The sequence below is a fragment of the Pelobates fuscus genome, chromosome 3 (assembly GCF_036172605.1).
Source record: "Pelobates fuscus isolate aPelFus1 chromosome 3, aPelFus1.pri, whole genome shotgun sequence".
Taxonomy (NCBI): domain Eukaryota; kingdom Metazoa; phylum Chordata; class Amphibia; order Anura; family Pelobatidae; genus Pelobates; species Pelobates fuscus.
This window is the reverse complement of record NC_086319.1, coordinates 235,174,120-235,189,080: the sequence shown is the minus strand read 5'-3', so window position 1 is coordinate 235,189,080 and position 14,961 is coordinate 235,174,120. Positions and strand designations below refer to the sequence as shown.

The following is a 14,961-nucleotide window of genomic DNA, read 5'->3' as shown; positions in this document are numbered from 1 at the left end:
TATAGTTCTCACCTGAACAACCCCATTAAGCTGAAGTTGTTCAGGTGACTATAGTGTCCCTTTAAGCTGAATCCCCAAAAATATATCTTTAGTAAAAAGTAAAATTTATAGCAGTTGCCTATGTTTTATGTGTTTTGGTGAGGGACAGGTAAGCCAAGCTGTGAGGATCACACAAATGGAATCCTATATTCAAGTGTATCAAATTTATATCAAATCAATGGTGTTACTATGTATTTATTCAACAGAGGCATGTTACAATACTTTTTATTATCTTATTTAGGTTTGTATACCACACACACTTTTTTTTTTTAAACATTAGAATTTCTGCTTATTTTTTCCTTTGCCCTGTCCTGAAAATAGCATATTACTGAACGTTATAAAATATAACCTAATTGTATTGAATTAGTTATAAAATGCACAGAAAGATGCCTAGATATTGCTAGGAAAAAAGTTAAAGGTAAGAGACAAAATTTTACAACTCGAGAACTAGTATGCAAGCTAAACAAATGGCCCATAAACATTAGTATAACTTATTCTATAACTGCACAAAACACATTTTAAAAGACTCTTTAAAATTTATTCTAAAAATCTGGGATATTTCACATCTGCAGCGCATGTATGTTAAGGCTTGCAGATCACTTATAATTTTTACTGAGAGAATCGTTTTTATTAACACAAAATATTAGGTTGGTCTCTATTCCTATTAGACCTTAAATATTTTGGCGCTGGTAGAGGTAGGATGGCGACAGTCCATCATAATGCCATTGGCGCCACTGATCAATTTGCTCACGGCTCCTTTCTTCTTGCTCTGCAGTAGAAAAAGAAAATTTTTGTTTTTGTTTTAAAACAGCGGTTCACTGACTAGTCAAAATTTCAATAGCTAGTCTTATATTTTAAAGAGTTACAGTTGGAGATGCCTTTTAAGATACACTCTGAACACTGGGCTGATATTTTGAGCCTTGCCTGTCTTTGAGGGATGCCCTGGTTGTTTCCAGTCTGAGTTGTGTTAATAAAGCTGAAGTTCATATGTCTGCATTATTATACCAACTCATAGCAGATTTAGACTGTGTGAGTGGTGTCCACCGACTGCTCTCAGCCAATGAATGCTGTCCAAATCTACTATAAGTTTATATGTTAATGCAAAAGAATACATACCTGAAGGACTGTACAAACCTGATACAGCAAGGTCATGTTTCAAACTCTATATATGGCTTGACAGATTACTGTCAGGCAGTGATTGGGGATTCCTGTTATTTCAGTTATGGTGCTTAGTGTTCCTTTAAACAGTCTTTCCAGAGTTGGGATGGACAGAACGTACAGCTGAGGGACTGTATTTACTTTCCAGTTCGCTCAACATCTGATTGGATGGACAATTGATCTTTGGAGATTGATATGGCACTAACCCCACAGTTTTGTTTTTTATTTTTCACAGCTATAAGTGGAGTGTTCATAAGCACTCTAAAATAATTTGTTGTTTCTATAGAAACATTAAGAAAAATAAGGTTTGTTTTGATCTCTTTTTACAGATATGCTTTTAAATATTTTTTTTAAATCCCTGGTTAGTGACCAATTCTTTGAAAGATGGGAGCTAATTTTATGTTAGCACTGGTATTGAAATATGGGTACTAATAGAGTCCCATACTTTTTGTCACTTTGCAACCTAGTTATATAGTCCTGTTATTCTGCAAAAGTGTAGTAGATCCACCCTCTGCACACACAGCTTTAGCCTATTTTTTTTAAAAAATTTTTAATGAAATGAGTCTGTTCAAGGAACAGCCAGGAAATGATGTATCTTGTTTACACCCATGTGTCTGCAGAAAGTTAGACAAGTCTTGAATTGTGAAAAGGTCTATTTTCTGGATATTTGCACTTAAAGTTACCATTTCATTCCATCCAATGTCTAAAGTATATCCTCTCCTTTCTCCACTTGCCCTACCTCATAATGTCTGTAATGTAAACATTAAGGGAATTAATATATATTTATAGTAGTGTATGAAGTAGCATTCTGACGTCAGTATGCTTTCTTACCATCTTGCTCCTCCTCCACATAGTTCTCAAATTCATTTCTTTGTTCTTCATAGTATTCCCTTCTACGCTCATCAGCTGATAGTCTTTGTCGGTTCTCAGCTGAAACAGATCATTAGAATCTCACATTTAAATACATCTCATATTTGTGTTAACTTGTCAGAAGTGGAGAAACAACACAAACACACCAAGCCAATACAAGACAGGTTAGTTATTTGGGAAGGAGGGTTGCCAGTTCTATTTTTGAGTACATGTTCAATGAGAATAACTAAATCGAAAATGTTATGTTATTGCAGATCAATAAAGTACCAGTAAAGGCTGCCTAGTGTATCACCACCATTGCAAGATAAATTGGAGTGCTAGTATGCACAAACAAGAGCTATATATGGACAAGGGGCAATCATTTAGTTGTGTGCTTTGTTTAGAAAAATAAGTTTACAGTTTATAAATTGCCTTTAATGGCATAGATTGATAAATCTTCCCTGAAGAGCAAGTAAGGAAGAAGAGCTTTATGGTGTCCCCCCTTGTGTATATCAATAAATCTGGCTGCCGAGTTAATATGCTGTATGAGGGGCGGATTGACCATTTGGGCAGTGAGGAGCTGGACCACTCATCCACAGAGCAGGTGGGGGGGTTCAGAACAACTTCCTAACCAGCCCATTATTTTATTTATTTATTTATGGTGCAGAGAGATATCTTGCACAGTCTGTAATTCCAGGTGTTATGGGTTGAGTCTGAACTCCAGTCCTGAGACTCAACATCTGCATTCCTATTACAGGGGGAAATGGGAGAGACGTACTCTGTGTGTGTTAACACAGGGGTGTATTTATCCCGACACTCTACATATACATTCCTGCTTGCATGAACAGGATGTCCACAAATACACACTTGTATTTACACACCAACTGTTTATTCAAATCCACACCAACATTTTCCGGTTTTTATGCACACTAGTACTGACCTATAGCTTTACTTACACCCCTACATTCACACCTGTACTGACCTGTAGCTTTAATTACTCCCCTATTATTATTATTATTTATATAGCGCCATCAAATTCCGCAGCGCTTTGCAATGGGTGGTGGTTGTAACCAAACAAGTTGGACGCACAGGAACATAGGGGTTGAGGGCCCTGCTCAATGAGCTTACATGCTAGAGGGAGTGGGGTAGAATGACACAAAAAGGTAAGAATAGTATTAGACTAATGACAGTTGCAGAAGAGGAATCAATCGGGAGCTATTAACATTTTAATTGATACGCTTTTATGAAGAAGTGGGTTTTTAACGATTTTTTGAAGGAGTGGAGACTGGGTGAGCATCTAACGGAGGAGGGAAGAGAGTTCCACAGGAACGGTGCAGCCCTCGAGAAATCTTGAAGGCGAGCATCAGAGGTGGAAGTACGGACAGAAGATAGACATAATTCTTCAGCAGATCGTAAGGGCCTAGACGGGACATACTTGTGTATAAGGGAGGATAGATAGGTGGGAGCAGCATTATGTAGAGATTTAAAAGCAAGAACCAGAATTTTAAATTGAGCTCTATATCTTATAAGAAACCAATGTAGGGACTGACAGAAGGGTGAAGTGTGGGAGGTGCGGGCAGACAGGAAGATTAGCCTCGCCCCCGCATTCATTATGGACTGTAATGGCGCAAGTTGGGAGCACGTAAGATCACTGAGAAGCGGATTACAGTAGTAGTCATACAGTAGTGGAATGGACCAACACCTTAGTCGCATCTGGCGTTAAGTAGGGGCGGATGCGCGCAATGTTTTTGAGATGGAAATGACAGGACTTGGCAATAGACTGAACATGAGGTTTGAAGGAGAGGTCGGAGTCAAAGAGAACACCTAGGCAGTGAACCTACATTCACTCCTGTACTGACCTATAGCTTTATGTCTCAAAATGCACGCATGCATTCACACACTTATACTACTCATTATTAGTATACACTACAAATAAACCCCTGTATTTACACACAGGCAGTACAGAGATAAGAAATGATGCAAATTCATCCTCATATCAACACATTTTAGGTTTAATTTTCTGCTAATTTCTTGTACAATTTATGAATGTGCCCCTTTTACTGGTTAGACAGTCCCCCTTCCCCCCCCCAAATAAAATAAATACAATAAAGTATTTACATGTGTTTATCCATTGGCAATGCTCACCTCTCATCCTCCTACAATATTATCCAGGAGGCATGCATCCTCTGTAATGGTCTAACTCAATGCTCCTCAGAGAGAAGCATGGGGGACCTGATGTGCATGTGCAGCTAACATCCAAGTTCCCCATAGGATAGCATTGTATTCCGTGCTTTCATCTGGGCTTCCCATTAATGTGACCGAGTTTTACTTAGTCAGTGTAGTAGAAGCGCCTCTTGTGGCTGTCATTATGAAACCCACTAGAGGTGGATTTAAGTCGGCAATGTATAAACATTGCAGTTTCTAAAAAAACAATGTTTTACACTGCAAGGTTAAAAGGATAGGACAGAAACAAACAGAAAGCCATGGCTCTAGACATCAAGGCCTCTTGTGCAATTAGACACGGCTGCGTGATGCATGGTGAAGTTCGTGGTGGGTGCCTTTTTGGCTATGCCTGATTTATACACAGTGCTTAGTGTCTTTGTGTTTGTTTTTCAATAAATAGTTTGTGTTTCTCTCATTATTACTTTCCAGTAATATCTATGAACGTATTAAAAAGCTATTGAAAATTAGATATTTGAAGTCCTATTCACAATGCAGCACAGACTGGCAATCCTTCTAATTCCTCGAACCACCATAATTATGGGTTCTTGCTGTAGTTATTCCAAATATTAATGGTTTGGAATTACATACCCTGCAGGAATTAAGAGCAAATGCTTTTAAGGCACTGCGCTATGTCTATCGACTGACTAGAACCATCCATTATAAACCATAATTATAGGCTCTCCACTGTTAGTCCTGATGATGGTGGTTTTGACACGAGGGTGATTCGGTTAGTTTTACCACCTCTATTACTACTAAGGAAACTGGGATTTAGTTTTATACAAGGTTATGATTAGTGGCACACAGTTCATTTTGACATATTATTTGATTATAAATAATAAATTTTTTACTATGAATGGTGGGAAGAGTTTTAATTAGGATGATCCAAATATATGGCACATTAATAATGTGTATTTGATATATTTGATATATTTAGAAACATCACAATACACACTGTAAATAAATGTATTATTGAAAGATTGAATTCTTGCAAAAGCAAGCTTGTCGTGGGAATTGTCATTATATTATAATTTGTTAGATGCAGCATAAAAACAAAAACATAAAACAGCTTGTGGTGTTATAATAATCATTTTGCGTGTACCTGTGTTTTATAATTAGAAAGCGGAGCTAATAAAGAGTATTAGAAACAAACAAAAAAAAAATTATATATATATATATATATATATATATATAAAATCAGAAAGCGGGATATTGTGGCTAGGCAAACACTTTGCGAAAAATTCTCAAATCAGTCTGGTTCATACCAAATAAGACAAATTATAAATAAAACTGGTACTTAAATGGTTAATTAAATGTGTTTACAATTTTAAAAAAATATACAATTAGGAGATGGATTGGCAGAAACAGGCATAGTCTGTGCAGCAGTTCTGATGAGCTGTGAAGGAGTTGAAGGCATGAATGTTGCTAACAAGCACCTATTTTTCTCCATGCTGCCCTGTACCTCCTACAACAGCCTGGTGCTGTCCAGCTCATACCTGGAACACTAGGCTAGTCTGTCTCAAGCATACCAGAAGCTCTATGCTGCTCTGTCTTGCAAACATTCTCACAACTTTGCTCTGTCATAGGCAACATAAACATCTCTCAAGATGGGGAAAAGTTAACCTATTGAGTGCCAAGAACTTCCACTGCTCACATCTCTATATCATGTTGCAAAAATAATGCGATTAAAGGGTGTGTTTGTTGAATGGCATAGTAATGCACATTCATAATGTAAATGAAGATAGTTATTGATATCCTGACAGTTATTTCTTACTAGCAAATAGTGCATTGCAATCGATCAGTTACTGAATACTACGGTATCAGATTTCCACCAATCACATCAAGAAAATAATCAAAACAATGAAATTATTTTATAGATGTATAACATTGATAGTGGGCAACAAAAACATGTTACTTGGCTTTTTCCATCAACTATTTTATGATCAACATGTGTTAGCAAAGTAATATTTGAGTTATAACTGTTAAATAAGTCACTTATGGGAAGGCAAAATTAAAAATGTTCTATATATATCACCTTATTTGGGTAAATAGAATCTATGTCATCAATTTAGGCAACCATAACAAGTTAAGAATTGCAAAGAAGAATTGCTTCCTCGTAGCCACAGGATACTTTCTGTTCAAAGGAAACAGTGGAATGAACAAATAAGCTTATCTGCATAAACCAAACATTCTCACCGTTTATTTCGTCCTGGGATTTAGTTGATCTCTTGCCACGTTTCTTAAAGAAATTTGAAGCATCAGATTCTGCCATAAAAATCTTTCTCAAGCCTAGTATGAAAAAAAAAAAAAAAAGTATTTTTGTTGCAGAAATCCACCAATCTAATTTTCGAAAGAATAATATGAACTATGAACTGAATATAGATTTTAATCTAAAGGATAATAAAAAGTGTTTCTATGGAATGTTTTAAAAAGGGCGCGATCAGCGAGAATATTTTAGGTTGAACCCGTCCCTTTCCCATTGGTTAGAACTATGCCACATAATTGATCTTTATACAAAACCTTATAGAGATTTTACTGGTAGTCTTTCAATTTGGTGCTTCTTTAACTGTGTGCCAACATTAACCCTCTTTTCATCTGCATTCTCTGCATACAAATAAGTCACACTTACTGCCTTAATTGTTTGTTTTCTGTACACGGTGGCCTATCCATTCATGATGTCACAATTAAAATGGCACAAAAGAAGACCTTTTAGGTTAATATTTAAAACTGGACTTATTTTGGAGCCTTTCACATCTAAAAAAAAAAACTGCCTTATACAAGTATGGAAATTTGCCAACATCTTATTTTTTAATAACAGGGATAAGAAGGAGAGAATTAAAAAAAAAAAAAAAAAAAAAAAAAAAATATATATATATATATATATATATATATATATATATATATATTACCAATGCCTATTAGGTTGAGAGAAACATATGGATTCACTTTGCCACCAGATATTGTACTTACCTTTTTTCGAATTACTTTGTTTTTTAACAGCCCCATCATCGCTGGTCCTGACAGACGCACTTTCACTCTCTTGTAGAACTGGAGAATGGGATATAGAAGGTACAAGGCAAAATTGACAAAGAGAACACATAGTGCAGTCCAGGAATCTAGCACTTTGTGCATACATTAGTTATCTGTTTCTGGAAGCACTATGTTTTTGATCAATAGTGAATCACATTTATTCAGACATACTATACCTGCCAATAACACATGATGTATTTGGTTAAATAATACAAAGCTGAGATTAAACATTACAACAAATTAACACAAGAGGAATTAGATCCCAAAGATATAATGTATAATGAGTTAAAATCTAACTCTAAAGTGTTGGACAAAATAGTAACGTTGGACATTTTTATATTTTTACCTTTGTTTTACTTTTTTGGCAACATTTGGCTTAGTGAATAAACACCTTAGTCTATAAACCCTGAGTTACTTAGAATACACAAACTAAAGCTGTTCAATACTGCTTGCTATCAATATCCCATACACATCAAATGATTATCTGGTTTCTATATTACCATCCCAACAAGGCTAGAACTGTCACATAATCAATAATGAAACCCAATAACACAGTGTTTAGACATATTTAGTGTCTGCTGGATTGCTGGTCCAAGTCTGCACACCAAAAGCATCTTATGTTGTAAAAGTATTTCTATGCATATTTTAGATTGTACTTACTAGCTAATAGTACCACTGCAGCAGCACAGGACAGCAGCAGGACTTGTTTCCACTTCATTTTATCTTCCTTTACTTGCCTTGTCAATATACTGCAGGGATCCTGAAAGAAGGCTGCAAATTCCTCATGTGTTAGAAATGTAATGCAGGCGTTAGGAATGCTACTGAGAGGGAGGGGACTAGGGATAGAATGCTGAGTACCTGAGATCCTCTCTAAACACTAGTCCTGCAGCCTGTGACCTCATCAACTTGGGTGGCATGACGATTTGTAGATAATGGGTTAAATTCTTTGGCAGTGGTGGCCCATGAATAAACTTTGTTGTGTCAAACATTGTTTGGAAAATACAGGGAAAAAGCAAGGATTAATTGAATTAATGTATATTTCAGTTTGCAAATTCAGACTTCACAGTCCCCTGGAGAAAACCTGTGTTTCCCAAGAGCAGATATTAACAGTTTTTACAATTACACCAGATTCGGTTGTCAGCGTTTAAGATAATTGGTTTATCTAATTAAAAAGAGCTAGTAAATCTTTATTTTTAAACCAGCCAATATGAGCAATGTACAGTGGGTAAGGCACTTATCTCCATTCATTTGGGGGACCCTTAGCACCTGAAGTTTTGTAATGGATTATCACAATCCATGATGTCTGGTGTATGAAGAATCTAGTTGGCACACCCCAGCCAATGTCCATCTTTCCCAGAGGCGTACCAAGGGTCTCTAGCGCCCCATTTCGTAGGTGCTTCTCCACATAGTATGAATCTTATATACACTGAACAAAATTATAAATGCGACACTTTTGTTTTTGCCCCCATTTTTCATGAGCTGAACTCAAAGATCTAAGACTTTTTCTATGTTCACAAAAGGCCTATTTCTCTCAAATATTGTTCACAAATCTGTTTAAATCTGTGTTAGTGAGCACTTCTCCTTTGCCGAGATAATAAATATTATTTATATAGCGTCAACAAATTCTGCAGCGCTTTACAGTGGGTGGATGAACTTGTAACCATACAAGTTGGACACACAGGAACAGAGGAGTTGAGGGCCCTGCTCAATGAGCTTACATGCTAGACTGAGTGGGGTTAAGTGACACAAAAGGTAAAGTTGATGTAGAATTATTAAAAAATCTTTATTGTACTTGTATTGAATTATTGCACTAACTCCATTTTAACCTGATGCTGTGACAAATCCTCCATTTTGTCCTCATAACCTGACTTCTCCATATGAAAACCACATTACATGACAGAATTTCTCAGCACATCTAACACAATAGACAAAGACTGTATTCTCCATAAAGATATGACTAACCCAGGAACTGCTGAATTTCCCCTAACTCGCAACATAGTATAATTTAAAGGCCATGAGAACACAGTAGTAATGAAATGTTCTATTCATAAGAGACCTTGCACCTAACCACGAGATCTGACATCACCGACCGAGTAAAATGACGCTCAAGACCCCCTTGTCCCCACCCGTGTCTAGAATAATACCACCTCCTGGTGGGTGGACACGGAACTAACCACTTCATTTTTGATCCAATTAATTATATTGATAGGTGGACACTAATCCAGACACTTAACAATTAATCCAATTAATGATGTTTATTCACTGATATCTTGATAATCAATGATGACGAAAATGTCTCTTAAAAGGGCCTGCGCGCCCTCTGATTCTGCACTTGCCAATAAATTTCCTCGAAGTTATTTTAACCTGAACTCCGTGTGTCAGACTGAATTACTTCAGCGTATATACGCAATTCAATTCTCTTTAATTTGGGCAGGAACAGATAGACACTTAAACATTTTGGTTTACTGAAAAAGTACCATAACAACTTTGGCGCCCGAACAGGGACTCCGGGCTATGTCTGGCCGGTGAGCCGTCCTAAGGAAGACAAGGGTGGACGGAGGAATCCAGGGGGAAGGAAAGGAGATTGATCACCTCCAGGTACACGGTAGAGACTTCTGCAGAGCCACCGGTATGTTCCGGCCCCTTTGATTGACCCGTCCACGTGTCTGTGACTGCTTCCCGGGAGGACATCAAAGACAGGTAATATCTTGCCCGGAGTCTTCTTACCCATTTGTTACCTGCATTTAGTCTATCTGTTGCCTGGGTGTGTCTAGTTTGGTTGCCCGGGCTGAATGTTTATTTGTTTCCCCTTTTTGGGATAAAGGGGGGGTGGACCCGTGGTAGTTTGCCTGGGGGTCCTGTGTTTGTCTGTTTCCCCTTTTTGGGATAAAGGGGGGGGTGGACCCGGGGGGGATTTGCCTGGAGTCCTGTTGCCTGTTTTACTCCTTTTAGGAGCCACGTGTTTGTGGCTGTAAGGAAAAAGGGGGGTTGACCTGTGGAAGTTTCCTGGGGGTCTTCTTTGCCTGTTTACTTCTTTTAGGAGCCTCGTGGCTGTGGCTGTATGGAAAAAGAAGTTTGTGGAACTGTGGGATCTGTGTAGAATCATAGTTTCCTGTGATCCAATTTTGTGTCACTCTGATAGCCTAGCTAGCTTCACTGTGCGCTTTCGGACCCTCCAGCTCTAGTTGAGTTGGGGGCATCCTGACCCGGACCCTCCAGCTCTAGTTGAGTTGGGGGCATCCTGACCCGGACCCTCCAGCTCTAGTTGAGTTGGGGGCATCCTGACCCGGACCCTCCAGCTCTAGTTGAGTTGGGGACGTCCTGACCCGGACCCTTCGGCTCTAGTTGAGTTGAAGGTCCACTGATTATTTAATTGTGGTAGGAGACTTAGCCTTGTGGCAGGGGACTCAGTTTCCTGGGGGGATTCAGGCAGGCATTGCTTGTTTTCCGCATCACGTGGTAGTGAGACTTATAAAGTGGGTTTTATAGGGGCACTACGAGGGTGAGGGTAGCGCGGCCACTTTTATGTGGACTGCTGTAACGAGGGAGGCCAGACAGGATTCAGGTATGGTTGCTGTTTCCTGTGGCCGCTGGTAGTGAGACTTGAGGAAGTCATTCTCCGAGCGGGGACACTACGAGGTTGAGAAAGGTGACTTTGGAGTAAGCACATGTAGAAGGAAAGGGATTACTGTTAATTTCATTTGAACTGTGATGCATGCACTGTATTTCAACTGTATTGTTGTCTTGTTTGTTTAATGAGGAGTCATTCAAACTCCTGTGTCTGTCCCTAAGGATTTTTTCCTTACTCTTTACCTTTTCTACACTTCCTGTACTATTATACTATCCACTCCCATTCCTCTTAAAAGAGAAGTGATTGGTCACACACTTCTCACCTCGCTCCAATCCGTGTCTACCACCCCGGGTAGGCGGATTCAGTGACTAGTCTACGTTTTGGGAAGACGCACCTGAGAAGGGCCCACGATTCTCGGGTGGCAGTCGAGCATTGTAGACGTTCCTGTTCAATTTTCCTTGTCTTTCCCTATATCTGGGACGCTGGTGTAGGGGAAAAGGGATTATGGGGCAGGATTTAAGTAAGCCCAGTAAGGGCTGGTTAGCATGTGATTTAGTTGATGACAGAGAGGGTGAGGAGATGGTTAAAGATGTTGAAAAGATTGCAAAAGTATGTAAAATTGCTGTGCCAACATGTGGCAGATTACAACCAGAAAGTTGGCGTAGATTGTTGATGGAGAAGAGAGGCAAGCTTGCAAATAATGATTTATTAAAAACAGCTGAAGCATGGTACAGAGTAGCAAAGGCTATTCAGCAAGAAGGTTGGGTTGAGGAAGAAATAATTCACAAGGGTGTGAAAATGTTTGTGTACCATAATGATTGTGTCGCTGGGGCTTGTCCTCAGCCAGCGCCCCAAAATGGCGCCCAGGGAATGTCTATCCCCAAGGTTCAGTCAGCAATAAGAGATTGCCAGCTGACTATGTATCCCACTCCCAATCCTCCCAACCCCCATCCCGTTACCTCTCCCGTTTGCCCGGTCCTGAATTCTGATGGATCTTACTTTTCCCCTTCTCCTTCCCTAACACTCCCATCATCCTCATCCATCCCTAAACCACCCTCTATGTCTAATGCTAACATCTCATCTGCTATTCCTTCCCCACACTTTGTCTCCGTTGATAATCCTACCCTCCCATCTGCATCTGCCCAGTTCACTAACCCCTCCTCCCCTGCCACTGTCAATCTTGCTGATCCCACTCCGGCTCCTCCTTCTTCACCCGCCTCTACTGATTCATCTCCATCCTCTCCCTTGTCCGTCCCTACCACGGCCCAGGTTCCCACCCCCTTTGCCAACCCCTACCCAACCTTCCTGCCCACTCCAGGTTCCGCCCCAGCACCCACCCAGATGGCTTGGCCATACCCCTACCCATACCCCATGTCCATGCCCTATCCTAATTATACATACCCCTTTCCCCAAGCCACTCCCCAGGTTCCGGTCATGCCCAGTCCGATACAGTCTGCCCCGGATGTGCCCACATCCAACATGGCCGCCACTTCTTCCCTTAACCCCAATGCAACTTCCTTCCCCGCCTCCAATATGGCGGCCCCCAGTCATTCAGCACCCCTGATGCCGGTGCTTCCCGGTGATTACCGATCCCATGATTATGACCCAATGGCGACTCCCGCCTCCGGGACTCCCTCTCATCCCCCGGCCCTGTCACCTCAGGTGATCCCCTCACGCAGAAGGGCCCAGATCATAGAATTAGATGAGGCCGAGGATGACAGGGATGACAGGCTGTCCCAGGATTCATTAGAGGCTGCAAGAGTCTCGACCCACCGTTCTATTGAAGATCCCTTCGGCCATAAGGGTCGGGGAGAGCGGGCCCCTCCTAAATATGTTGCTTTTAATCCCACACAAGCTAGTGCTTTAATGAAATCTCTCCCTGACCCAGAGAAGCAGCCTATGCCTTTTTACCGAGGGATAGTTCAGATACAAAAGACTTATTCCGCCGCCTGGCGTGACCTACTGAGCATTTGTGCTATTAAAGCAGGGGATGCATATTGGCCCAGCATGGCCCGCCACCTCAGTACAGATCTGCTTACAAGTGATGTTGATTACCCCTCCGGAGTAACCTTTTGCAATCAATTAAGAGATTGGGCTAAGGATAAACTTGCAGATCAAGCTGCTGGCCTCACTGATGTTGTGCAAGACAAAGGAGAATCAGTGGAAAGGTTTCATGCAAGACTATATCAAATGTTTACAGATTTGGGATTTGATCTCACTGACAAAATTCATTCACAAATGCTATCAGGTGCGTTTGTCCAAGGTGTTAAAGATTCCATACGTAAGGGAATCATTGCTGCACGCCCTGAGTACAAGGTTGTTCCTCTGGATACGTTACTCCTAGTTGCTAGAGGTTTGGAATCTGCCCAGACCCCCAGAAGACCCAATCCAGCTCCCCTCATGGTGGCCCGCGCCACCCCCATCACCCCTGGCACCAAGGGTGTCAAGTTAGAGGATGTCACTTGTTTTAATTGTGGGACTAAGGGACACTACAGAAGTGACTGTCCAGAACCCAAAAGGGAACCAGGGGAGCCCAAAAAAAGTTTCCCAAGCCTGCCCCGGCCCCTAAGGCCGAGAAAACGGTTCCAATTGTTGAGGAACCAGATGATTAGGATATTGGCAAACCTGTGTCATTAACCCCTGTCATGGCAGTGTCTACAGGGGATAAAGGGGGGGGGGCACTTGCCACAGTGACTTTACCCATTGAAGGCCAACCTACCACATTTCTTATTGACACAGGCGCAGCCCGAAGTGTTCTCAGAGAACAAGACCTGCCAGACCCATCTTTCTTGTCAAGTATTGATGTCTCCTGTGTTGGAGTGGATGGCCAACCGAGACACAGTCCTCTAACAACCCCTCTGTGGGTTGGCACAAGCTTACTTGCTCGTTTTGTAGTTTCCTCCACATGCCCAATTAACCTGTTAGGCGCTGATGTCCTCTCACGCCTGCAGGCATCTATAACCTTCACTCCAGATGGACAGGTAGAAATGTTTACACCTCTATCTGTTTCAGACACTTCAGCCCTGTGCTCCTTACCTCTGATGCTGCAATTAGAAGAACCCCATAGGGAAGCAGCAGAGCCTAGGTCCAATTTCCCAGATGAATTAAAAACACAGGTGCCTGCTAAGTTATGGTCCTTGGGCCCAGAGGATATAGGTCACCTAAATGTCCCACCTGTGGTGGTTAAGCTTATTCCAGGAGCTAAGTTACCAAGGAAACCACAATATCCTCTAAAACCAACACAGGCTGCAGCCATTTCTATTCACATCAAAGCACTCCTGGAGAAGGGTGCCCTAGTGAAGTGTAAATCAGAATGTAACACTCCATTATTTCCTGTGAAGAAGAAGACTCTAAAAGGAGAGCCAGTGAAATACAGGATGGTTCAGGATCTCCGTGCTGTCAATGAAGCCACTGTCCTGGACACCCCTCTTGTACCAAACCACCCACACTCTGCTCTCTGGCGTCCCACCTTCTGCAAAGTATTTTACAGTCATTGACCTAGCTAATGCTTTCTTCAGTGTTCCACTGGATCCATCCTGTCAATACCTGTTTGCTTTCACCCATGAAATGCAACAGTATACATGGACTGTCATGCCCCAAGGGGCTCAAAATTCTCCAAGTCAATTTGCCAAAGCCATGTGTACTATCCTTGACCCATGGCAAGCTGACCACCCAGAAGTTGTTTTACTCCAGTATGTGGATGATTTGCTGCTCTGTGGAGATGATATACCCACTACTGAAAAGAGTTCAATTAGTCTGCTTTGCTATTTGGCAGAACAAGGATGCAAAGCTTCACTTCTCAAACTGCAGTTCTGTCAACCTTCAGTGATTTTCCTTGGACATTGCCTATCTCAAGGTACCAGACATCTCACTCGGGACCGAGTCAGAGCAATTCTGGACATTCCACCCCCAAGGACTTCAAAATCTCTTCATGCCTTCTTAGGCCTCATTTCCTATTGCAGAGCATGGATCCCAGAGGCCTCTCTGCTTATGCAACCTCTCTACGATGCACTCAAGTCAGATCCATTCGGCCTGACCAACGAAGCTCTGGACAATTTCAAATCTCTTAAACGTGCCATTGTCTCTGCTCCTGC

At 41.1% G+C, this 14,961-nt stretch overlaps 1 protein-coding gene across 1 annotated transcript; it reads right to left on the bottom strand.

The window, feature by feature from the left end:
- Nucleotides 1-218: 218 nt before the first annotated feature.
- UCMA (upper zone of growth plate and cartilage matrix associated) lies at nucleotides 219-8,149 on the bottom strand. The gene is made up of 5 exons (XM_063445452.1): nucleotides 7,957-8,149; nucleotides 7,237-7,314; nucleotides 6,463-6,555; nucleotides 2,029-2,127; nucleotides 219-808 (listed from the first exon to the last, which is right to left on the bottom strand). Exons 1-5 carry the CDS (start codon nucleotides 8,012-8,014, stop codon nucleotides 711-713), a joined length of 426 nt encoding a protein of 141 aa, XP_063301522.1. The 5' UTR covers nucleotides 8,015-8,149; the 3' UTR covers nucleotides 219-710.
- Between the last annotated feature and the right edge of the window lie 6,812 nt (nucleotides 8,150-14,961).